At 48.4% G+C, this 25,875-nt stretch overlaps 1 protein-coding gene across 2 annotated transcripts in view; it reads right to left on the bottom strand.

Moving 5' to 3' along the window:
* The window catches only part of LOC137561082 (C-C motif chemokine 19-like), a 39,837-nt gene that overhangs the window by 2,162 nt on the left and 11,800 nt on the right, over positions 1-25,875 (bottom strand). The window contains exons 1-3 of one of the 2 annotated variants that reach the window (XM_068272333.1): positions 6,546-6,851; positions 3,505-3,625; positions 1,213-1,288 (exon numbers count right to left, since the gene is read on the bottom strand). In XM_068272333.1, the coding sequence (XP_068128434.1) occupies positions 1,213-1,288; positions 3,505-3,625; positions 6,546-6,606 (258 nt within the window). In that variant the 5' untranslated portion in view covers positions 6,607-6,851. Of the gene's footprint in view, positions 1-1,212; positions 1,289-3,504; positions 3,626-6,545; positions 6,852-25,875 lie in introns of those variants that run through there. The other variant, XM_068272325.1, reaches the window with a different exon arrangement.

Genomic DNA, 25,875 nt, shown 5'->3' with positions numbered 1-25,875 from the left:
TCTGAGAGCAGAGGGAGATAAAATACATGAACTATTGACTGTTTTCTAACTCTGGGACACTTAAAGAGACACTGAAGCGAAAAAAAATATATGATATAATGAATTGGTTGTGTACTATGAATAATTACTAGAAGATTAGCAGCAAAGAAAACATTCTCATACTTTTATTTTCAGGTATATAGTGTTTTTTCTAACATTGCATCATTCTATAATATGTGCAGATTACACAACACTCAGCATTCAAAATAAGTCTTTCAGAGCAGTCTGTGAAGTAATGACCTCTCCTCTGGCAGAGGAAAAGTAAATAGTCCAGGAACAGTTGAGATAATAAAAGTCAGATAACAGCCCTCTCCATGACTAACTTAGTCGGAGAGCTTAATGGCAATGTATTTCACCTGGAACTGAGGATTCTGAGGAAATAAAGTATTTTAATGGTAAAAATGTTGGGCGAAAAAGTGAATAGGGAAAGTGAATGTATAATTGTATTTTATATTTATATATTATATTGTAATTTATAATTTTAATGTAGAGGGCATGGTCTTAAAATCCCCACCACCACCACCATTTGTTTCCCTGGTAGTCTTAAGGTCCATCCTAGGATTTTTTTTTAAAGATTGAAAAAAGATGGTGGCCATTGGTGTTTAACCTCTTGCAGAGAAATCACTGTTCAACTGTCAAAATGTGGCATGTGTGGGACTCTTTAAATAGTGCACTGCAATGTGCTACAGACGCTGGAGGGTTGCATGCATGCGTAATGTATGTATGTATGTATGTATGTATGTATGTATGTATGTATGTATGTATGTATGTATGTATGTATGTATGTATGTATGTATGTATGTATGTATGTATGTATGTATGTATGTATATATGTATATATATATATATATATATATATATATATATATATATATATATATATATATATATTTGTGAAATAATAGTGTGTGTAATAAAGACAGAGTGTAAGCTCCTCTGGTGCAGAGACTGATGGGAATGGATCAGTGGTCTCTGTACAGCGCTGTGGAATATGTCAGAGTGATATACAGTAAATGTATAATAATAATAGTGTGTGACTGTGGTGAGGACATTAGAGTGTAAGCTCCTCTGGTGCAGAGACTGATGGGAAGGGATCAGTGATCTCTGTATAAAATTAAGTGTACTAGGAGTGTAATCTTAGCTTATAGCAGTTAGACTGATGCTGTTGCTTACCTTAAGTTTCAGTAATTGTTTCACCCAGGGCTCATTTGGAGGAGCACAGAGATGTTTTCCCCTCACTGTGGTGAATCTGGAGAAGACACAGGAACAGTATTTAGCAGAGGACACATTACAACTGGATGAATATGTTTTGTCTGAGTTGGCTGTCTGTCACTGCAGTATCGTACTTTGAAACAACCCTGAAGTGTCCTGTAAAAGAACATTTTCTGTGCACTTTGCGCATTCATCTGCATTTTATTTTTTTTTGCGTTTTTTTTTTTTTAAGTAGCTGGTGGTAGTGAATGAGACATCACACGCAGTGTGTGAGTTTATGGCAATATGTAAGGCTTTTTTTGAGCAGTCGAAAACAAAAATGCAATGTGGCAGGTGGAGGGTAGCCTCTAGGTAAGTCTGCTGTCAGTGCAGCCAGTGGAAGAGGAGGGGCAGCCTCTAGGTAAGTCTGCTGTCAGTGCAGCCAGTGGAAGGGGAGGGGTAGCCTCTAGGTAAGTCTGCTGTCAGTGCACCCAGTGGAAGGGGAGGGGCAGCCTCTAGGTAAGTGTGCTGTTAGTGCACCCAGTGGAAGGGGAGGGGTAGCCTCTAGGTAAGTCTGCTGTCAGTGCACCCAGTGGAAGGGGAGGGGTAGCCTCTAGGTAAGTCTGCTGTCAGTGCACCCAGTGGAAGGGGAGGGACAGCCTCTAGGTAAGGCTGTAGTCCGTGCACCCAGTGGTAGTGGAGGGGCAGCCTCTAGGTAAGTGTGCTGTCAGTGCACCCAGTGGAAGGGGAGGGGTAGCCTCTAGGTAAGTCTGCTGTCAGTGCACCCAGTGGAAGGGGAGGGACAGCCTCTAGGTAAGGCTGCTGTCAGTGAAGCCAGTGGTAGGGGCAGCCTCTAGGTAAGTCTGCTGTCAGTGCAGCCAGTGGAAGGGGAAGGGTAGCCTCTAGGTAAGTCTGCTGTCAGTGCACCCAGTGGAAGGGGAGGGGCAGCCTCTAGGTAAGGATGCTGTCAGTGCAGCCAGTGGAAGGGAAGGGGCAGCCTCTAGGTAACTCTGTAGTCAGTGCAGCCAGTGGTAGGGGAGGGGCAGCCTCTAGGTAAGTCAGCTGTTAGTGCAGCAAGTAGAAGGGAAGGGGCAGCCTCTAGGTAAGTCTGCTGTCAGTGCAGCCAGTGGAAGGGGAAGGGTAGCCTCTAGGTAAGTCTGCTGTCAGTGCACCCAGTGGAAGGGGAGGGGCAGCCTCTAGGTAAGGATGCTGTCAGTGCAGCCAGTGGAAGGGAAGGGGCAGCCTCTAGGTAACTCTGTAGTCAGTGCAGCCAGTGGTAGGGGAGGGGCAGCCTCTAGGTAAGTCAGCTGTTAGTGCAGCAAGTAGAAGGGAAGGGGCAGCCTCTAGGTAAGTCTGCTTTCAGTGCACCCAGTGGTAGGGGAGGGGCGGCCTCTAGGTAAGTATGTAGTCAGTGCACCCAGTGGTAGGGGAGGGGCAGCCTCTAGGTAAGTCTGTAGTCAGTGCAGCCAGTAGTAGAGAAGGGGCAGCCTCTAGGTACGTCTGTAGTTAGTGCAGCCAGTGGAAGGGAAAGAATAGCCTCTAGGTAAGTCTGCTGTCAGTGCACCCAGTAGCAGGTGAAGGGTAGCCTCTAGGTAGGTGTGCTGTCAGTGCACCCAGTGGAGGGGGAGGGGGAGCCTTTAGGTAAGTCTGCTCTCAGTGCACCCAGTGGAAGGGAAGGGCAGCCTCTAGGTAAGTCTGCTGTCAGTGCACCCAGTGGCAGGTGAAGGGTAGTCTCTAGGTAAGTCTGCTGTCAGTGCACCCAGTGGCAGGTGAAGGGTAGTCTCTAGGTATGTCTGCTGTCAGTGCAGCCAGTGGAAGGGAAGAGCAGCCTCTAGGTAAGTCTGCTGTCAGTGCACCCAGTGGAAGGGATGGGGTTGCCTCTAGATAAGTCTGCTGTCAGTGCACCCAGTGGCAGGTGAAGGGTAGCCTCTAGGTATGTCTGCTGTCAGTGCACCCAGTGGCAGGTGAAGGGTAGCCTCTAGGTAAGTCTGCTGTCAGTGCAGCCAGTGGAAGGGGAAAGGTAGCCTCTAGGTAAGTCTGCTGTCAGTGCACCCAGTGGAAGGGATGGGGTTGCCTCTAGATAAGTCTGCTGTCAGTGCAGCCAGTGGAAGGGGAAGGGTAGCCTCTAGGTAAGTCTGCTGTTAGTAACGCAACGCACCAGTGTGAAAGGGGCCTAAGTCTTTTGCCTTTTGCCAAACCAACAAAACCAGATTACAAAATTAAACTGTCTGTATTAAAGAAGACATTTAATGATTATAGAATAGAGACACTCACACGACAGCGGGGAAGTTGCAGTTGGAGAGGTCCTGGCGACGGTAGCATTTCACCGCGCGTGATGGGATTTCAGCCTTGGGGGTCTTCAGGCAACAGTCAGACGGGTTTCTGCTGGAGGAGGCTGGAAGAGGAAAGCAAGACGTTCATTGGGGGAACCAGAAACTACTCAGCATGTTAGATGACTTTTTCTGTTTACAGAGTTTCAAAAACATCCAGTTGGTATTTTATGATTTTGAAGCATGATGGCCAAGCGGGAGCCCTCTTTCTCTGCAGTGCAATGGTGCCAGGTTTAAATTCCTGCCAGGACACTATCTGCATAGAGTTTGTATGTTTTCCCCATGTTTTGGGGTCTTACTAGCTCTTCCCACAACTAAGCAACATATTGATAATTTAACAGCCCCCCCCCCCCCCCCGCCCTTTCCCAAGGATTAGATTATGAGTTCCCTGAGGTCAGTGACATGGCTATGTACTCTGTAAAGTGCTGCAGAAGATGTCAGTGCTATATAAATACATAATAATAATAATAATAATAATAATAATAATAATATGGTAACATATTAGACTATGACTATAGCAGCCTTCGCAGGATTAGAGTGTGAGCTCCTCTGAGGACAGTCAGTGACATGACTATGTACTCTGTACAGTGCTGCAGAAGATATCAGTGCTATATAAATACATAATAATAATATGGTAGGACATTAGGCTATGACTATGGTAGGATTAGATTGTAAGCTCCTCTGAGGACAGTCAGTGACATGACTATGTACTCTGTAAAGTGCTAAAGAAGATGTCAGTGCTATATAATGTAAATGCATTCAAATAACATGGTAGGACATCACACTTTGACAAGGTGTGTAACTAGAAATCACCGGGCCCCCCTGCAAAAATTTGGAAGGACAGTCATTGACATGACTATGTACTCTGTACAGTGCTGCAGAAGATGTCAGTGCAGAATTTTACACTGGTTTCCCCAGCATGGTACCGTCCTACCCAGAAGAACAGCAGCGGTTAGAGATATCAGACCACTGAGTATGGAGGAATGTATTTATAATTGCCAATACAACAATATAACACCAACAAAAAGAGATGCAGTGGCTGATGCAGGGTCCCCAACCATGGGGCATGGGAGCTGCAGGTGTAACCTCTGCAAGCTAAATTCCTAAAACACTGCTAACTACACTATTTCTATTACTGGTACTATTACTACTGCTAACATCACCAACTCACCATTGCTACCATCACTGCAAATAGTTCTATGAAAACTGCTTCTTGTTACAATAAATACTGCTACCACCAACATATTAATATAACTAACTATTACTACAACAAATATTACTACTGCTGCTACAATGAACACTACTTTACTACACACCAGTACTATCACTTCAACTATTACTACAATTATATTGCTACTTCTGTCACAATGAACAACACTACTTATACTATTCCTACTGCTGCTACTACTATTACTTCTACTGGTCTAGCTAGTAGTACTCCTACTCGTACTCCTACTGCTACTACTACTGCTGCTCCTGCTGCTATTTCTACTACTACTGCTACTTCTGCTACTACTACTGTTCCTGCTACTACTACTACTTCAACAACCGCTCCTACTGCTACTTCTGCTATTTATATATTATTACTGCTACAGTGAGTACTTCTACTAATACTACTACCATCACCAACAAACAACTACTATCACTTCTTCTAAAACTACTACTACTAATACTACTACTGCTTCCATCAATACTACTACTAATACTACTACTGCTTCCATCAATACATCTACTAATACTACTACTGCTTCCATCAATACAACTACTAATACTACTACTGCTTCCATCAATACTACTAATACTACTACTGCTTCCATCAATACTACTACTACTACAGCTGCTGCTACTACTACTACTTTCATAACTTTTACTACTAGAACTGTTATTATAACTATTGCTATCAGCATTATGACTTCTGGGTGGTGTACAAGTTGTCATTTAGGGTCGTTTCACACTACAGCCGTTCCATAGCAACAGACAATATAATCACTCGCGGTGTCATGCAATTATGTTTCTATGGCATGTTTGCACTGGCACATCAGCTGTGCGTTGGCTTCCATCGGAATAACGAGAAGCATGTTGCTTGTTTATCAGACAATGTGCGCTTTTACAGTACCAGTGAAGCATGCTTCTATGTATGCCCTGTATGCTTCACTGTGTGCGTCTCACTGCACTTCAACCTCGCAATGCCACTTTTTGATCACTATGTATAGCGTGGAAAAACCCTACACCTCCCTGCAGCCGGTCAGTAAGCTGACTGTGCAATATTTTTTTAATTTGACAGAAACAGTCAATATATAAACTCCTGAGTCCCCAATATTGGCAATAAGAGTAATAAGAAAAAAATATATAAATAAAAATAGGTTCTACTAATTTAACCAGAATAAATACACACACACACACACACACACACACACACACATACATACATATATATACGAACTGCATTAATATATAGCCTAAATACTAAAACAAACAAAAAAACACCCGTTTCTAAATATTTCCTAACCGCCAATCATAAATGAGTGCAGACCCCACGCTCTGCTTGAAAACGACATTGTGATTGGCCGGTTTAGATTATTGCACACCGCTGTTATCCGCACTGCTTGCACAGGAAATTACTGGGAACTCCAAAGTGTAAAACTAAATGTTCTTATACTAAAAAGAAATGTATAAAGCATAAAGACAAAGATAAAAATATTTAGTGCAGCAATTAGTTGCGTCAGAACAGTGCGGTGGGTTGCGACACGGTAACACACAGCATACTGTGCATTATCCAGGCAATACATGCGCGTACAGTGAGAGTGAGGCATACGTTCATTGTACAGTATGCCTCACTGTATGGTTCCACCACAAAGCTATCACGCATGCACAGTACACATTGCGCTGCAATAAGATCATAGCACAACATGTTCCATGAAAAACGCTCTTAACAATCTTAGATTAGTAGTGCAGACAGACATAAGTGGCGGTTGTGGCACTTACCCTGCTGGACGGTCCACACGGCAGCGAAGGCGATGATGACGATGAGGAGGTAGGAATGCATGGTGCAGAGATTGGTGCAGGAGCAGCACGTGTGTGCAGAGATTGGTGCAGGAGCAGCAGAGATTGGTGCAGGAGCAGCAGAGATTGGTGCAGGAGCAGCAGAGATTGGTGCAGGAGCAGCAGAGATTGGTGCAGGAGCAGCAGAGATTGGTGCAGGAGCAGCAGAGATTGGTGCAGGAGCAGCACGGTGTCACACAGCTGTGATATGAGCCTATCCCACTCTGTGTGTCAGTCTTTGTCTCTCAGCCCCGCTCTGATCTCTCTGCAGCTCACTCCTCTATATATATTGCCTCCAGACAAGTCTCACTTTCACTTCCCACAAACATTCTCCCTATTCTCCTCCTCCACCTCCTCTGCAGGGACCGTCCTCTCTTCCAGGGATCCCCCTATACATTTACTGGCCAGCCGCATGTTGGGAGGGGGATAGACAGACTGACGGGGACAATGAAAATCCCCTTTATCACTTTCTTCTATTTCTGCTATTTTTTAGTCTTTTCCAGCAAAGCTTCTTCAGACTTTACTGCTCCTGTACTTCTCAGAAAACTACATCTGTTTACCCAGGATGGGTAAACTCTCCATAAACAACGGTCAGACCATGTGCCCAATGGTGCAGCTACACGGCCATGGGCCCCAGGGGTCTATATGAAAAGGGCGCCGGTAAAAAAGGGCGCCTGGTGGAGCCCATATATACCAACTTCGGCTCCAAAAAAGGCGCCTGGTGTAGCCCATATAAAAACTTCGGGATGTGTTCATTACTATTCCCCCTCCAGGCCGCCATGGATAGCGGGGGAATGAAATAATTCGGCTTCCAGCACTTGTAGCCCATATAAAAAACATAGGCTACAAAAAAAATGCAATAATATGGGCTACAAAGGGGCGCCCTACTGTAGCCGAAAACCTTGTAGCCGAAAAAATATGGGCTACAAAGGGGCGCCCGCTTGTAGCCTATATCAAAACTCGGGCGCCCTTTTCTACACCTTGTAGCCCATATTTCCAGAAATAACATTGATGTCTATGGCGGCGCCCTTTTCATACAGGCAGCTCAGGCGCCCTTTTCAACCGATACCGGGCCCCAGTGCAGGGATTATGCTGCCACCCCATCCATCAGCAGAATATTACATTGCCCCCCTTCCCAGCACTGCGCGCCTCTCTGCCATAAATCCTACTAACACAGGACAGCAGCAGTCAGATGCCTGGGCACAGACAGGAAACAGTTTATCAATGATTATGGCAGTGCACACATAGGGCTAATCATTAACACATTAATCAATGCAGAGGTGATGGAGGGCTCAGATGGACTCTTTGGAGCAGGAGGTCTCTCCATCACTAAAGCTGCCCACACACAGGAGATACAAATCTTTGGAAAATTAAAGGTCAACGACCAATCGCCAAAAAAACTTTGAAAAAAAAAAAGTTAACAAAAAAGATTGCCAAACATGCTGCAAAAGATATTTGTCTCTGAAGCTGAGTACACACATTAGATAAACATCTTTGCAAACTGAGGAATGGAGGTGCATTTAGGCTACTTACACACCAGGACGTTGCGTTTAGGGGACGTTATAGAGCACATAACGTGCCCATAACGCAACGCCTGGTGGTGTTGTAGCAGGACGCTACCAAGAGCCGCGTTACAAGCAGCTCTTGGTGCGCCTGCTCTGTCGGAGGCACTGCAGAGACCACGCAAGCGGAGCTCTCCGCATCACGTGGTCCCGCCAGCCAATCAGCGGCCGCTCCAAAGAGTAAACACTGCAAGTGCAGTGAATATAAAGTAGCCATGTGCCTGGCTACGTAGCGGCCTCTCCCCGCCTCCTCTCCACCCCTAAAATAAAAAAAACACCTGCACTGAGCATGTGCAAACAGTCTAATGCGGCCTAGCCGCGTATAAAGTACTGCATGCAGTACGTTGTCTTGACGTGCAGCGTTACTGTGTAACGCAACGTTTGCACTGTGAACAGCCCATTGATTTATCATTGCTGTGCGGTGGGGGTGCGTTACAGGCTGCTCTAACGTGCGCCTGTAACGTCCCACTGTGAAAGCAGCCTTAAAGCCTGTTACACGCATCTAAATTTGATTGGCCAATTTTACCTCTTCCATGTAGTATGAGAGCTTGGTTAGCTACACAAAATGTTCATAGTATTCATAGGCAGTCAGGTGAAGTTCATTGGAGGAGCGGAGTGAGCGGCTAGGTGTGTACCTCTGAGTACGATCGGAAATATAGGTTGGACAGGTTTTGTGGGCGGATTTGTAGGTCAGACACAGTATCTTGAACTCTTAACTTTTGTGTGCACAGTGCGTGCGTGAAAAGGAAGTAAATAGACTACACAAGCATTGCTCGGGTCTTTTGCATAGATAGGTTCGTCATTCGAACCTTCCTCACAAACCTATGCAGCAGATTGATTCCTTGGTTTGCAAAGATTTTTTATCTCACATGTGTACACAGCTTTTGCAATTACAATTTTGCAATGCAATTTTTTCGACCAGTTTTTGAAGGTATTTGCATTTTTTGCACTTTACTTCACGCTGAATCTGTCCAAAAAATGCTACATGCAGAAAGAATGTGAGTTTACACAGACAGGCTGTCATTAGATGACACTGCAATAGCGCATTGCTAAATACCAGTGATCAGCGAGCGTATTGCAATCACACCTAGTGTGAACCAACACTGAGGCCTCACCTCCAGTCCTCCGTCATTGCTGGCATGGATGCTCGCCTTGACTCGGGACAAGCGCCAGTATTCATTCACTCGAGTCTCGACACGAGAATTAGGCTCCCATTGGATTGTAAAAGACCAATAGGAATCCTCCATAGCACCAGAGAGGTTTCTAATTGGTTAATTAACCTCCTTGGCGGTAACCCCGAGCTAGGGTCGGAGCGGAAAATCTATGCAGAGCAAGGAGCGCAGCGGGAGCGTTTCTACATACCTCCCAGGAATCCCGACGTCGGACGCCATTCTTCTTCCTCTCCTCCGGGGCTCTGCTTCCTCCTGGTGAGATCGCTGGCTGTCGTCATGATGACAGCCGGCAATCTCACTTTAGAGTTGCAGCGCCAATCGGAGGATGGAGGCATAACTGTAGCACCTGAGCCCAGGGAGGTGAGTGATTGCTGGGACTGTGCAGGGCTCCTTGGCGATTCCAAAAAAGTGGTCAGCACCTCTACAATAGTCCTTTTACTTTAAACATAGCTCTTTATTCAAAAATGCTTAAAAGCCATAAAAATAGATGGACAAAGGTATGGGGCTGGATTCCAGCGACAGCCCGCTGTTTCAGACCTCTTAGCCTTTCTTCAGGCTGGACAGTCCCACACTAAATGCTATTCACAACAACCATCTTATATACTAGCCTCTCACCACACAAACCAATCATAGAAGGCCACGTTCTGGAGGACCTGATGTAAGACTGCCGAGGCTTGAAAAGGACCAATGGGATCATGGAGTATAGATCCACCGTGCAAAACCAAGTCCTGCACCAGCAAGATCCCTCCGCCCTAAAATAGTGCACTGCTCATCATAGCGCTAAATAGCACCTTATATCGGCCATCAGCGCTCCCAATTCACTGCTACAGTGTCACCAGTATCTAGGCATACAATCACCCATAGTTCCTTAAAAGAGGGGGCGTTGGACCTTTTTCTATTGGAGCATGTATTAGGTGGGTACGAGGTGGTTGCGGCGTGGTGAATGGGAGTTTGTGATTTACCCCTAGGGATGCTCGCTGGATTCCGCGGAATTCTTAATTCCGCGATTCCGGCCGGAATTAGGTCAATTCCGATTCCGGCGGTCGGAACGGAATTGCTGAACCTGTGAAACGGAATTTTTTTATTTCCGCGGAATTTTCCGGAATTGAAAAAAAATCTCAATCTCTCTCTCTAGGATTTGTAGCATGTCAAAACCCAACTCACCATGGCTGGGAATTGAACCCAGGTCTCAGTGCGTGGTAGGTAGCTGACTTATCCACTATACCACCAACAACACTACATACTGAAGGCAGCCTAACATGTACCATTATGATCAATCCAAGAGAAAAAGTAGCATGCTTAAAGAGACTCTGTAACAAATTTTTCAGTCTTAGTTCTTCTATCCTATAAGTTCCTATGCCTGTTCTAATGTGCTCTGGCTTACTGCAGCCTTTCCTAAGTGCACTGTCTCTGTAATAAATCTTATCTCCTTTCCTCTGTCGTGTCTGTCGGGCTAAGGCTTGAAAGTGTGGAATGTGCAGGGCTGCTTGTGATTGGATAGAAGCGATACACACCCTCTGCAGGCCCCCTGCACACTCTGTATGACTCACACACTCTGTTTATGTGAGCCTATCACAAGCTGGTTAGTTTGTTTGTAAACACTGTCTAAAACTGTTAATTACAAGCCAGGATTGCAGCAGAGTGGCAGAAACAGCACAGAGGGGCACAGGAGAAAATAAGGAATAGAATGGTATGCTTTTTAGTGTAAGAATATTAGAGTACAGATTCTCTTTAAGGATTTTTAGCATGTCAAATCCCAACTCACCGTGGCTGGGAATTGAACCCAGGTCTCAGTGCGTGGTAGGTAGCTGACTTATCCGCTACACCACCAACAACACTACATACTGAAGGCAGCCTAGCATGTACCATTATGATCAATCCAAGAGAAAAAGTAGCATGCTTAAGGATTTGTAGCATGTCAAAACCCAACTCATCATGGCTGGGAATTGAACCCAGGTCCTAGTGCACAGTAGGTAGCTGACTTATCCACTATACCAACAACACTACATGCTAGAGCCAGCCTAGCATGTATCATTGTGATATACCCAAGACAAAAATGAGCTCTCCCTCTCTCTCGGACTTGATGCCATTGAACTGAATTAAACTGGAGGAGGAGGAGGAGATTAATCTACCTGGCTATCTGGGGTTCTCTTCGGACAACTGTTGAACACAAAAGGCAAGGCCATGCCTGGCTACAAGTCCTTACACACATTTGAAGCTATATTTCTGCTTCCTATCATTATGAACACATTTTAGTCACAGTGTTACAACCAGTGAAGATTATTTCTGTATGCTGGATGTGCTGGACACAGTCCTCCATAGTAATGCCCATACTGAAAACTATTCTCTGTACATTTAATATTTTCTTCACATAAAACATGAAAAGATGAATTAAGCCCTTGTATTGCTATTTGCTGGGTAATTACTGGAAATATACAGTATGTGGCTTTTATAGTTGTCCTTTAACTTCTTAAGGACTGTCTCACACCGATGAGCGTGAACGCAGCGGCAGCCCGAGGACCGCCTAACACCAATTGGCGTGCAGTCCTGGGGTGGGTGTTTTGCAGGAGATTGCGCATGCCGATGCGCGCGCATCTCCACTCGAGTGACGGAGCTGCGCTCTGTCATCAGTCTCCCAGCAACAATCGCCGCTAGGAGACTGTTAGATGGCGAAACCGCCGTCTATTAACACTGTACAGCGATGTAATCTAAGGCAGCGCTGTACTGGGGACAGCTGTGTCACTCGGCTGTCCCTCCCCTGGAGGGGCACAAAGGCGATCCGCTGTCATAGGCTGATGCCCATGACAGCTGATCGCTGTCATTGGCTAGTGGGAGGAGGGAAGGCGGGATTATTGTAAAAAAATAGACTAATTTATTGTAAATTAATAAACAAGCAGGCAGGGATCAGACCCCCTAAACAGAAAGCTCGGTTGGTGGGCAGAAAATGGGGGTGGGGGGAATCGCTTGTGTGCTGAGTTGTACGGCCCTGGAGCAAGGCCTTAAAGCTGCAGTGGCCTATGTTGTAAAAAAATGGCCTGGTCACTAGGGGGATTTAAGCCCGTGGTCCTGAAGTAGTTAAATAAGCAAATTTCCTTTCACAGCCCATGTGTGATCACAGCTGCATTTGTTTTCTTCTTTGCCATACCATTGTCTTGATAAACGAGAAATCATCACCAAAATGTTTACAGTATATGTAGCGTGGTGTGATCAAAGAAATAAATGGTGCCAAGAAACAATTAAAATCTTGCGTCATCACAAGCTGGTGTGGTGGCTCATCTCCCTATAGTCTGAGATATCCATTGTGTCACTGCCTGATCAGATTATTGGGTAATGACGACTCCTTCAATTACTCCTCGAAAATCTAGGTCAAGTCTGAGCAGAAAAATCCCCTTGTGAAGTGCCAAACAGCCAATATGTCTTCTAGTATTCTAGTGAGAGACAATAGCGCTTTGTGTCAGGAGGGATTGCGCAATGGCAGCGTATGATAAATGATCATTTTCAAAACACAAAAAGTGTGGTTGGACGGGCTATTTATCGGACGCCCAATAGTCGATATTTGCATTAGCGTCTATGTAGCGCTCAAATTGTCCATTAGCCGCAGGCGCCCAAATGTTCTGCTTCCAGTAGGGAAGACTACACTTTACAAATTGCAACAAAAACAACAAAATATTTGTAAAACGTGTTACTCCCATAAGACCCACCACTGTAGCCTTTTCTACCCTTCTGAATGATGATGATAAAACCATTCATGAGCAGCAGCATTGCCAGGTGGTTTGCAGCCATTGTCTAGGGCAGTGGTCCTCCAACTACGGCCCACAGGCCGAATGCGGCCCTCCGAGGCTTTTTCACTGGCCCCTAAACATAAAATGTATAACTTATAGATGTGGCCCACTGCACCTTATCGGTGGCCCACATATAGAATAGCGGTGCTGGCCACACCCATCCACATACTGTAGAAGCCAGTGAGCAGTCATTTGCTGGCTTCCAATCCAGTTCTGCATCAGGTGACGCTGCTGTCCAACTGGACAGCAGGCTGTCACCTGGGTATGCTTCACTGTCTGGTGCACAAAGACGTTCCTCGGGCGCCGCATGACTGAATGGCTCCTGCTGGGAGTTCTCCTCCAGACATGATTGGGGGGAATCAATATCTAGATTCAATGTAATGTTTTTCAACATCATTTTATGTATGTTCCGGCCCCCCAGCCGCCTGAGGTATGTTGGCCCAGCCCTTGACCGAAAAAGTTTGAGGACATCTGGTCTAGGGCGTATAATCCCGTAGTAGTGACAAGGCATCGGTTACCATGTCCCTGAAGTGCAGTATTATTATTATTTACTGGATTTATATAGCGCCAACATATTACGCAGAGCTGTACAATACATAGGATTACAGACAATGATATGCAGTAGTGCATATCAGGCACACTGAGTTCCATACTGGTGTGTCATCGCTACGTATTGCTACAATTCATTGTGTTCATACAGTGCTGATAAGATCTGACCACAAGCAATGAAGACAAACAAGAGAGAAGGGAAGGAAGGCTTTAGAAACAGTGGGGAAGATGCCAGAAGCAGTTTTCAGAGATCAGCAGCACAACTGCCGGCCATTACAATGCGGTGAGCAGCAGACATAGTCAATAAGAGCACAATTGTTTCTATTTAGTAATCGGGGTTGTTGCCGCGTCACATTTTATTTGTGGAACTAGGCTGCCCTTTTGTCTCTGATTGGTTGACTGCCCAGGGCTGTCCTATCAAAATAACTCGATAGGCAGCCAATAACCACTTGAGGACCAGAGGCTTGCTGGGCTAGGACACTGTGGCACTAGGCACTGTGATTGCTGTGCAATATGATCCTCCTGCACTGCTCTATACAGCTGCACTTTACTTCTGGGAATGCTTTGGGGAATGGGAGTTGGGAGTATACAGATGAACATATAGGTGAAATACATGTAAAGCATATGATTGCAGCATGTGGGTATTGTGTGCAAACACACATTTCTGCTCTCTGCTCGTCCCTCCTCCCTTCTCTGTCCACTCCCTGCCCTCTGTCCATCTTCTCCCCTTCTCTGTGTGTCCACCCCCCCTCCCCTTCTCCTGTCCTGCTCGTCATTTCACCCCCGAATGCTTCCCTTGTAAAATGATCCGAGATTCGGATCAAAGATCCGGATCTTTTCAATGATCCAATTCGAATCATCCGGATCATTGAAAAGATCCGAACTTCGCATCTCTACTACAGTGTGACCCTCACTGATAAGAAATTCCAACTATAAAACACTTTCCTAGCAGAAAATGGCTTCTGAGAACAGAAAAGAGATAATTGGGTAAATAGTTCATAGCTTTTAGCTCTGGCATACTTCAGTGAATGTCCTTTAACAAAAACAATATAACAGTAAAATGTAGATTTAAATATAAAATAATACTGTAGAATATCTTAAAATGTTATTTTAGGAGAAGAAGGATAGATACAATTGTTTATTTCATTAGTTTATTTTCACCTCTGGTGTCCTTTAAGGTCCAGTTTCCACTACACGCGGTGCGTTGCAATTCAAACTGCAGTCAATGTTAATCGTGATAAGGTGCAGTGGGGCTAAATTTATGGATAGCATGCTGTAGTTTCCACAGTTTGCATGCGGGTCCCATAGTGGTTGTATTGAGCCGTACCCAGGGCCGGATTTACCATAAGGCAATATAGGCTCATGCCTACAGGCGCCTGATGATGGAAAGGCGGCTCACTGTCCCTCCCCCTGTGCCTCTCTCCCTCCTTCCCTATGCAGAATCCTGAGCAGAGTGTACATGAGAGGTTACTCAACCTGCTCTCAACATTTCACTGACGAGATCTCCCTTCAGTCAGGGGCACCACTACCTACTGAATACTGAGTGTACGTCTGGCTCCCTAATACTAAGAAGCATCTATAGCTATGATGGGCAATGGAAGTAAGGGAGAGGTGACAGCTGGGCCAGTCAGCACACTTGCGGTGTGGTTTGGTGGGAGTTTGTAGGTTTATGGAGGGTGAAGTCTAGGGTGCCAGGACATCTAGGCCTATAGGCTCCTGTGATGTAAATCCGGGCCTGGGCACTGCATCTGGCAATGTGGTCAGCGGAAACAGACCCTTGAGGGAGTCTTGAGACTGGGAGATTTAAAAAAAAAAAAATGATACATCCCTGAGGCTTTATCCAGCCCCCTCCAGGCTGACCGCTCCCTCACCGTCCTCCTCCGCTGCCTGGACTGTCCACTGTTCAGCCCCAAAAGTCTTCTGGTCTGGGGCATTCTGCGCATGCTGGGAGCGATCTGTGCATGCACAGTACTACAGCGCAGGCGCAGAATGCTCCTGGCAATGAGAGCACAAGAGGGGAGCGTGCGCGGCTGGACAGCGCCTGCACCGGTGGCCCCGACCGAAGGACTTTCAGGGCCGAATTGCAGATGACACAGGAGGTAGAGGCAGATGGCGAGGGAGTGATCAGACTATAAGGGGCTGGAGGAAGCCCCAGGTGTGTATAGACTTTTTTTTCTGAGGTACACTTTAAGGTTTTTTTTATGTCAGTCCTGAATGGGTTAAACTATAAAGACCACATAGTAAGTGAAAGAACAGCAGCAATGCGTGGGCGGAGCTTGCAGGAATGTATGTAATTAGGTCACATTACCTGGTGTGAATGGAAGTGAACGTTAGTTATCTCTGATTACCGAGGTGGATCATTCCACCTGATTCAGTTCTGTTTACTGAGAGAAGAGTTGAGAGAGGTATGAGGTGGAGGGATATCTGGGGAATAGTGTCTCTTCACCTGCCCAGACCTGACTGTCTCCCAGCTGCAGGGCCGGTTCTCTCATGAAGCAAGGTGAAACATTTGCATCAGGCGCAGAGCTAACAGGGGCAGCATGTTTGTACTGTGTGTACCTTCCTGAGGAGGAATGGAGTGGCTGAGGGTGAGCAGTGTGTTTGTCACAGACTCACAGCCAGCCAGTCAGTGTGTTATTGTGTTGAGCTGCAGCATGTCAGGTGAGAACATTAAATGAAGCAGAGTAAAATGTCGGGTGATGTGCGATCACTCCAAAATGGGGGGGGGGGGGTTGCGCTAGGCATCCTTCCTCACAAGTTTGCCTTGGGCAGCAAAAAGTCTGGGAGCGGCCCTGCCCAGCTGGAGGGGATCATCTCCCTTCAGCTCTGCACCCATTACTATTGCTTCTCCGCTGTCTGCTCCATAGCAGTCATTACACTTTCATACCACGCTGTGATGTGTTTATAGGGTGAAATGGTCCAGTACAGAATGCTGCTGCTGCACGCAGTCCATTTTGGAAGCTTATATCCTCCAGTTTTGCAGCCAAATAAAGTTTTGCAACTTTGTTGTTTTTTTTAAAGTGGACCTGAACTCTTGCATAGGATAGAAGGAAACCATAGAGAAATGTATTAGTAACCAGGTATAGGTGCCCCTGTATAGGTAGCCAGGTATAGGTGCCCCCAGTATAGATAGCCAGGTATAGGTGCCCCCAGTATAGGTAGCCAGGTATAGGTGCCCCCAGTATAAGTATACAGGTATAGGTGCCCCCAGTATAGGTAGCCAGGTATAGGCAGGGCGGTATTTAGAGTTTGGGCTCCCCTAGGCACCTAGACCTAAGATCCCCCCCCCCCCCCCCCCCCAGGACATTTGGTGGCGCGCCACAGAAAAAAGTGGGTGTGGCCACATAATGCAGTGGGCATACAGTGGGTGTGGCCAGTAAAAATTTCCTGGTAAGAGTCCAACCCAAAGTCGGTGGGGCCATGTTTGCTCCCTGGATATACAGGATCTTCTCAAAAAATTAGCATATTGTGATAAAGTTCATTATTTTCTGTAATGTACTGATAAACATTAGACTTTCATATATTTTAGATTCATTACACACAAATGAAGTAGTTCAAGGCCTTTTATTGTTCTAATATTGATGATTTTGGCATACAGCTCATGAAAACCCCAAATTACTATTTTAAAAAATTAGCATATCATTAAAAGGTTCTCTAAACGAGCTATTAACCTAATCATCTGAATCAACTAATTAACTCTAAACACCTGCAAAAGATTCCTGAGGCTTTTAAAAACTCCCAGCCTGGTTCGTTACTCAAAACCGCAATCATGGGTAAGACTGCCGACCTGACTGCTGTCCAGAAGGCCATCATTGACACCCTCAAGCAAGAGGGTAAGGCACAGAAAGAAATTTCTGAACTAATAGGCTGTTCCCAGAGTGCTGTATCAAGGCACCTCAGTGGGAAGTCTGTGGGAAGGAAAAAGTGTGGCAGAAAACGCTGCACAACGAGAAGAGGTGACCGGACCCTGAGGAAGATTGTGGAGAAGGACCGATTCCAGACCTTGGGGGACCTGCGGAAGCAGTGGACTGAGTCTGGAGTAGAAACATCCAGAGCCACAATGTACAGGCGTGTGCAGGAAATGGGCTACAGGTGCCGCATTCCCCAGGTCAAGCCACTTTTGAACCAGAAACAGCGGCAGAAGCGCCTGACCTGGGCTACAGAGAAGCAGCACTGGACTGTTGCTCACTGGTCCAAAGTACTTTTTTCGGATGAAAGCAACTTTTGCATGACATTCGGAAATCCAGGTGCTAGAGTCTGGGGGAAGACTGGGGAGAGGGAAATGCCAAAATGCCTGAAGTCCAGTGTCAAGTACAGGTCAGGCGCTTCTGCCGCTGTTTCTGGTTCAAAAGTGGCTTGACCTGGGGAATGCGGCACCTGTAGCCCATTTCCTGCACACGCCTGTACACGGTGGCTCTGGATGTTTCTACTCCAGACTCAATCCACTGCTTCCGCAGGTCCCCCAAGGTCTGGAATTAGTCCTTCTCCACAATCTTCCTCAGGGTCCGGTCACCTCTTCTCGTTGTGCAGCGTTTTCTGCCACACTTTTTCCTTCCCACAGACTTCCCACTGAGGTGCCTTGATACAGCACTCTGGGAACAGCCTATTAGTTCAGAAATTTCTTTCTGTGTCTTACCCTCTTGCTTGAGGGTGTCAATGATGGCCTTCTGGACAGCAGTCAGGTTGGCAGTCTTACCCATGATTGCGGTTTTGAGTAATGAACCAAGCTGGGAGTTTTTAAAAGCCTCAGGAATCTTTTACAGGTGTTTAGAGTTAATTAGTTGATTCAGATCATTAGGTTAATAGCTCGTTTAGAGAACCTTTTCATGATATGCTAATTTTTTGAGATAGGAATGTTGGGTTTTCATGAGCTGTATGCCAAAATCATCAATATTAAAACAATAAAAGGCTTGAACTACTTCAGTTGTGTGTAATGAATCTAAAATATATGAAAGTCTAATGTTTATCAGTACATTACAGAAAATAATGAACTTTATCACAATATGCTAATTTTTTGAGAAGATCCTGTAGAGTAAATTAGCCAGTGTTCTCTCCCACAAAATAGTGGTAGGTATTAGATTGTGAGCTCCTGTGAGGACAGTCAGTAACATGACTATGTTCTCTGCAAAGTGCTAGAGAAGATGCCAGTGCTATATAAATACATAATGTGGTAGGACATTAGACTATTGCAGGATTAGATTGTGAGCTCCTCAGAGGACAGCCAGTGACATGACTGTGAACTCTGTGAAGTACTGCTGAAGATGGCAGTACAATATAGTACAGTAGTATAAGTAACCAGGTCTATAGGTGTCCCCGAAGTACAGAGAGATGACACTTCTGTGGAACGTGGGAAGTGTACATAAATTAACGAAACCCCCTGAACAAATATAGCAGCCAAATGATTACCCTACTGTGACCCCAGATAAAGACATAGAATCTCACATCTGAATAGGAGCTGTACAACCCATATCAACAGATCCCTTCAGTCCTAGTACTGCACTCATCTTATTTCAGAGAGAAAAAGGCCAATTAATAGGGCAGCATGTGACAATCATGCATTATGATACCACACGTTTCAATAAACAAGACATTTGCAACTCTGGGGGAAAAATATAGGAGTGTCATCAGTGTTCTCCCCAGAATTTTTTTTTTTCCAGCCGGGTGGGGTGAGAGAATGCAGGGCGGTGCTTCTCTGCACAATTCTGCTTACAGCATAAGAGAAGGTGAGCCGATGACAGCCGGGTGGTCACCAAAACTAGCTGGGTGGAACACCCGGCTATTAGGGCCTGGGGAGAACACTGGGTATATACTGACAACATAGCAAGTGGGGTTACTTGCTATGTTGTCAGTATATACCCAGTGTTACCCTGATCATGTAATGAAGAGACCAGACACTGAAGGGTTGGAGAAGCAGCTAATTATGGAAACCATTCATCAGATCAGACATACAAACCACAGAGCTGTACAAGAGGACTGGCAGAAATAATAAAACGAGCCTTTAAAATATTACTTAGTAATACTAACAATTAAATGTAAACGGTCATTACACAATTTGTGTGATTATATCTAGAGACCACTATGATCTGCATCATATCAGACATGCTTGCATACCTCCCAACATTTTCAGCACAGAAAACGGGACACAGAGGCCACACCCCTAACCACACCCCCAATACCCCTAGACACGCCCACCATTTTTTTTTTTAAATTAATATGACTCTTGATAGGGGCGGAGGGGAGCGTGTGGGTGCCCGTGGGAGGAGGCGAGAAAAAAAAAAAAAACACTGATCGAGGCACCAGCCCCGGGGATCTGTATGCGGAATGGATTGCCGCCGCTATTTCTCCCTCCCTCCCTCCTAATGTGCCCCCCCAGTGTCGCCCCCACCTGCCTGCAGAGAGTTCAATGAGGAGCGGGCTGTCATTTAATGATCTGGCAATTGCCTCTCCGTGCGTTTCATCTGCTCTTCTCGGCTTCCTGCGACGTCACAGGAAGCCAAGAAGAGCAGCTGAAACGCACGGAGAGGCAATTGCCAGATCATTAAATGACAGCCCGCTCCTCATTGAACTCTCTGCAGGCAGGTGGGGGCGACACTGGGGGGGCACATTAGGAGGGAGGGAGGGAGAAATAGCGGCGGCAATCCATTCCGCATACAGATCCCCGGGGCTGGTGCCTCGATCAGTTTTTTTCCTTCTCTCTGCCCAGCGGCCGGGACAGAAGGGGGCAACGCGGGATGGCGGGAGGGCCCCCCCAAATCGGTACAGTCCCGATCAAATCGGGACTGTTGGGGACTATGTGCTTGTCATCACATATATCCATTTCTACAATGATAAGCTATAGGGAATACATAGATCCCAGATAAGTCATCATTTCAACTGGGAAAATTCCTTCCATAAGAAAGATTTTTATTATGAATCTTTGGAAAAGCTGATGTCCAACCTACCACTGCCCAAATACAAACCAGCTGCCTGTATTGGATCTTTTCTGTTACCTCACCTGCCTGTGACAAGCCATTATTCCACAGCCTCTCTCCAATACACCCAGAGGTGTAGCTAGAAATGATGAGGCCCCATAGCAAAATTTTGGTTACGGCCCCCACACACACATGCAGACACGCCATGCTGGGCACTATAGTGCCCCACCTACCCTATACACAGACACACACACAGGCCATGCTGGGTAATGTAGTGTCCCACCAACCTCTACACCCACACCCGCACACTCCATGCTGGGCCCTGTAGTGCCCCACCAACCAGTACACCCACACACTCCATGCTGGGCCCTGTAGTGCCCCACCAACCTCTACACACACACACAATGCTGGGCCCTGTAGTGCCCCACCAACCAGTACACCCACACACTCCATGCTGGGCCCTGTAGTGCCCCACCAACCAGTACACCCACACACTCCATGCTGGGCCCTGTAGTGCCCCACCAACCTCTACACACACACACACACACACACACACACACACACCATGCTGGGCCCTGTAGTGCCCCACCAACCTCTACACACACACACACACACACACACACACACACACACACACACACACCATGCTGGGCCCTGTAGTACCCCACCAACCTCTACACACACACACACACACACACACACACCATGCTGGGCCCTGTGGTGCCCCACCAACCTCTACACACACCATGCTGGGCCCTGTAGTGCCCCACCAACCTCTACACACACACACACACACACACACACACACCATGCTGGGCCCTGTAGTGCCCCACCAACCTCTACACACACACACACACACACCATGCTGGGCCCTGTAGTGCCCCACCAACCTCTACACAAACACACACACACACCATGCTGGGCCCTGTAGTGCCCCACCAACCTCTACACACACACCATGCTGGGCCCTGTAGTGCCCCACCAACCTCTACACACACACACACACACACACACACACACACACACACACACACACACACACACACACACACCATGCTGGGCCCTGTAGTGCCCCACCAACCTCTACACACACACACACACACACCATGCTGGGCCCTGTAGTGCCCCACCAACCTCTACACACACACACACCATGCTGGGCCCTGTAGTGCCCCACCAACCTCTACACACGCACACAAACACACACGCACACACACACCATGCTGGGCCCTGTAGTGCCCCACCAACCTCTACACACACACACACACACACACACACACCATGCTGGGCCCTGTAGTGCCCCACCAACCTCTACACACACACACACCATGCTGGGCCCTGTAGTGCCCCACCAACCTCTACACACACACACACCATGCTGGGCCCTGTAGTGCCCCACCAACCTCTACACACACACACACACACACAATGCTGGGCCCTGTAGTGCCCCACCAACCTCTATACACACACACACACTCCATGCTGGGCCCTGTAGTGCCCCACCAACCTCTACACACACACACACCCCATGCTGGGCCCTGTAGTGCCCCACCAACCTCTACACACAGACACACCATGCTGGGCCCTGTAGTGCCCCACCAACCTCTACACACACACACACCATGCTGGGCCCTGTAGTGCCCCACCAACCTCTATACACACACACCATGCTGGGCCCTGTAGTGCCCCACCAACCTCTATACACACACACCATGCTGGGCCCTGTAGTGCCCGACCAACCTCTATACACACACACCATGCTGGGCCCTGTAGTGCCCCACCAACCTCTACACACACACACACACACACACACACCATGCTGGGCCCTGTAGTGCCCCACCAACCTCTACACACACACACACACACCATGCTGGGCCCTGTAGTGCCCCACCAACCTCTACACACACACACACACACACACACCATGCTGGGCCCTGTAGTGCCCCACCAACCTCTACACACACACACACCATGCTGGGCCCTGTAGTGCCCCACCAACCTCTACACACACACACCATGCTGGGCCCTGTAGTGCCCCACCAACCTCTACAAACACACACACACACACACACACACCCCATGCTGGGCCCTGTAGTGCCCCACCAACCTCTACACACACACACACCATGCTGGGCCCTGTAGTGCCCCACCAACCTCTACACACACACACACACCATGCTGGGCCCTGTAGTGCCCCACCAACCTCTACACACACACCATGCTGGGCCCTGTAGTGCCCCACCAACCTCTACACACACACCATGCTGGGCACTGTAGTGCCCCACCAACCTCTACACACACACACACCATGCTGGGCCCTGTAGTGCCCCACCAACCTCTACACACACACACACCATGCTGGGCACTGTAGTGCCCCACCAACCTCTACACACACACACACACACACACACACCATGCTGGGCCCTGTAGTTCCCCACCAACCTCTACACACACACACCATGCTGGGCACTGTAGTGCCCCACCAACCTCTACACACACACACCATGCTGGGCACTGTAGTGCCCCACCAACCTCTACACACACACACACACACACCATGCTGGGCCCTGTAGTGCCCCACCAACCTCTACACACACACACACACACACACACACACACACACACACACACACACACACCATGCTGGGCCCTGTAGTGCCCCACCAACCTCTACACACACACTCCATGCTGGGCACTGTAGTGCCCCACCAACCTCTACACACACACACACCATGCTGGGCCCTGTAGTGCCCCACCAACCTCGACACACACACACACACACCATGCTGGGCCCTGTAGTGCCCCACCAACCTCTACACACACACACACACACACCATGCTGGGCCCTGTAGTGCCCCACCAACCTCTACACACACACACACACACCATGCTGGGCCCTGTAGTGCCCCACCAACCTCTACACACACACCATGCTGGGCCCTGTAGTGCCCCACCAACCTCTACACACACACACACACACACACACACACCCCATGCTGGGCCCTGTAGTGCCCCACCAACCTCTACACACACACACACACACACCATGCTGGGCCCTGTAGTGCCCCACCAACCTCTACACACACACACACACACACACACACACACACCCCATGCTGGGCCCTGTAGTGCCCCACCAACCTCTACACACACACACACACACACACACACCATGCTGGGCCCTGTAGTGCCCCACCAACCTCTACACACACACACACACACACACACACACACACACACACACCATGCTGGGCCCTGTAGTGCCCCACCAACCTCTACACACACACACACACCATGCTGGGCCCTGTAGTGCCCCACCAACCTCTACACACGCACACAAACACACACGCACACACACACCATGCTGGGCCCTGTAGTGCCCCACCAACCTCTACACACACACACACACACACACACACACACCATGCTGGGCCCTGTAGTGCCCCACCAACCTCTACACACACACACACACACACCCCATGCTGGGCCCTGTAGTGCCCCACCAACCTCTACACACACACACCATGCTGGGCCCTGTAGTGCCCCACCAACCTCTACACACACACACACACACCATGCTGGGCCCTGTAGTGCCCCACCAACCTCTACACACACACACACACCATGCTGGGCCCTGTAGTGCCCCACCAACCTCTACACACACACACACACACACCATGCTGGGCCCTGTAGTGCCCCACCAACCTCTACACACACACACACACACACACACACACACACACCATGCTGGGCCCTGTAGTGCCCCACCAACCTCTACACACACACCATGCTGGGCCCTGTAGTGCCCCACCAACCTCTATACACACACACACACACACACACACACACACACACACACCATGCTGGGCCCTGTAGTGCCCCACCAACCTCTACACACACACACCATGCTGGGCCCTGTAGTGCCCCACCAACCTCTACACACACACACACCATGCTGGGCCCTGTAGTGCCCCACCAACCTCTACACACACACACACACACAATGCTGGGCCCTGTAGTGCCCCACCAACCTCTATACACACACACACTCCATGCTGGGCCCTGTAGTGCCCCACCAACCTCTACACACACACACACCCCATGCTGGGCCCTGTAGTGCCCCACCAACCTCTACACACACACACACACACACACACACACACCCCATGCTGGGCCCTGTAGTGCCCCACCAACCTCTACACACAGACACACCATGCTGGGCCCTGTAGTGCCCCACCAACCTCTACACACACACACACCATGCTGGGCCCTGTAGTGCCCCACCAACCTCTATACACACACACCATGCTGGGCCCTGTAGTGCCCCACCAACCTCTACACACACACACCATGCTGGGCCCTGTAGTGCCCCACCAACCTCTATACACACACACCATGCTGGGCCCTGTAGTGCCCCACCAACCTCTACACACACACACCATGCTGGGCCCTGTAGTGCCCCACCAACCTCTACACACACACACACACACACACACACACCATGCTGGGCCCTGTAGTGCCCCACCAACCTCTACACACACACACACACACACCATGCTGGGCCCTGTAGTGCCCCACCAACCTCTACACACACACACACCATGCTGGGCCCTGTAGTGCCCCACCAACCTCTACACACACACACCATGCTGGGCCCTGTAGTGCCCCACCAACCTGTACACACACACACACACACACACCATGCTGGGCCCTGTAGTGCCCCACTAACCTCTATACACACACACCATGCTGGGCCCTGTAGTGCCCCACCAACCTCTACACACACACACACCATGCTGGGCCCTGTAGTGCCCCACCAACCTCTACACACACACACACACTGCTGGGCCCTGTAGTGCCCCACCAACCTCTACACACACACACCATGCTGGGCCCTGTAGTGCCCCACCAACCTCTACACACACACACCATGCTGGGCCCTGTAGTGCCCCACCAACCTCTACACACACACCATGCTGGGCACTGTAGTGCCCCACCAACCTCTACACACACACCATGCTGGGCACTGTAGTGCCCCACCAACCTCTACACACACACACACACACACACCATGCTGGGCCCTGTAGTGCCCCACCAACCTCCACACACACACACACACACACACACACACACCATGCTGGACCCTGTAGTGCCCCACCAACCTCTACACACACACACACACACACACACCATGCTGGGCCCTGTAGTGCCCCACCAACCTCTATACACACACACACCATGCTGGGCCCTGTAGTGCCCCACCAACCTCCACACACACACACACACACCATGCTGGG

The sequence above is a fragment of the Hyperolius riggenbachi genome, chromosome 1 (assembly GCF_040937935.1).
Source record: "Hyperolius riggenbachi isolate aHypRig1 chromosome 1, aHypRig1.pri, whole genome shotgun sequence".
Taxonomy (NCBI): Eukaryota; Metazoa; Chordata; class Amphibia; order Anura; family Hyperoliidae; genus Hyperolius; species Hyperolius riggenbachi.
This window is presented reverse-complemented; position numbering and strand designations above follow the sequence as displayed.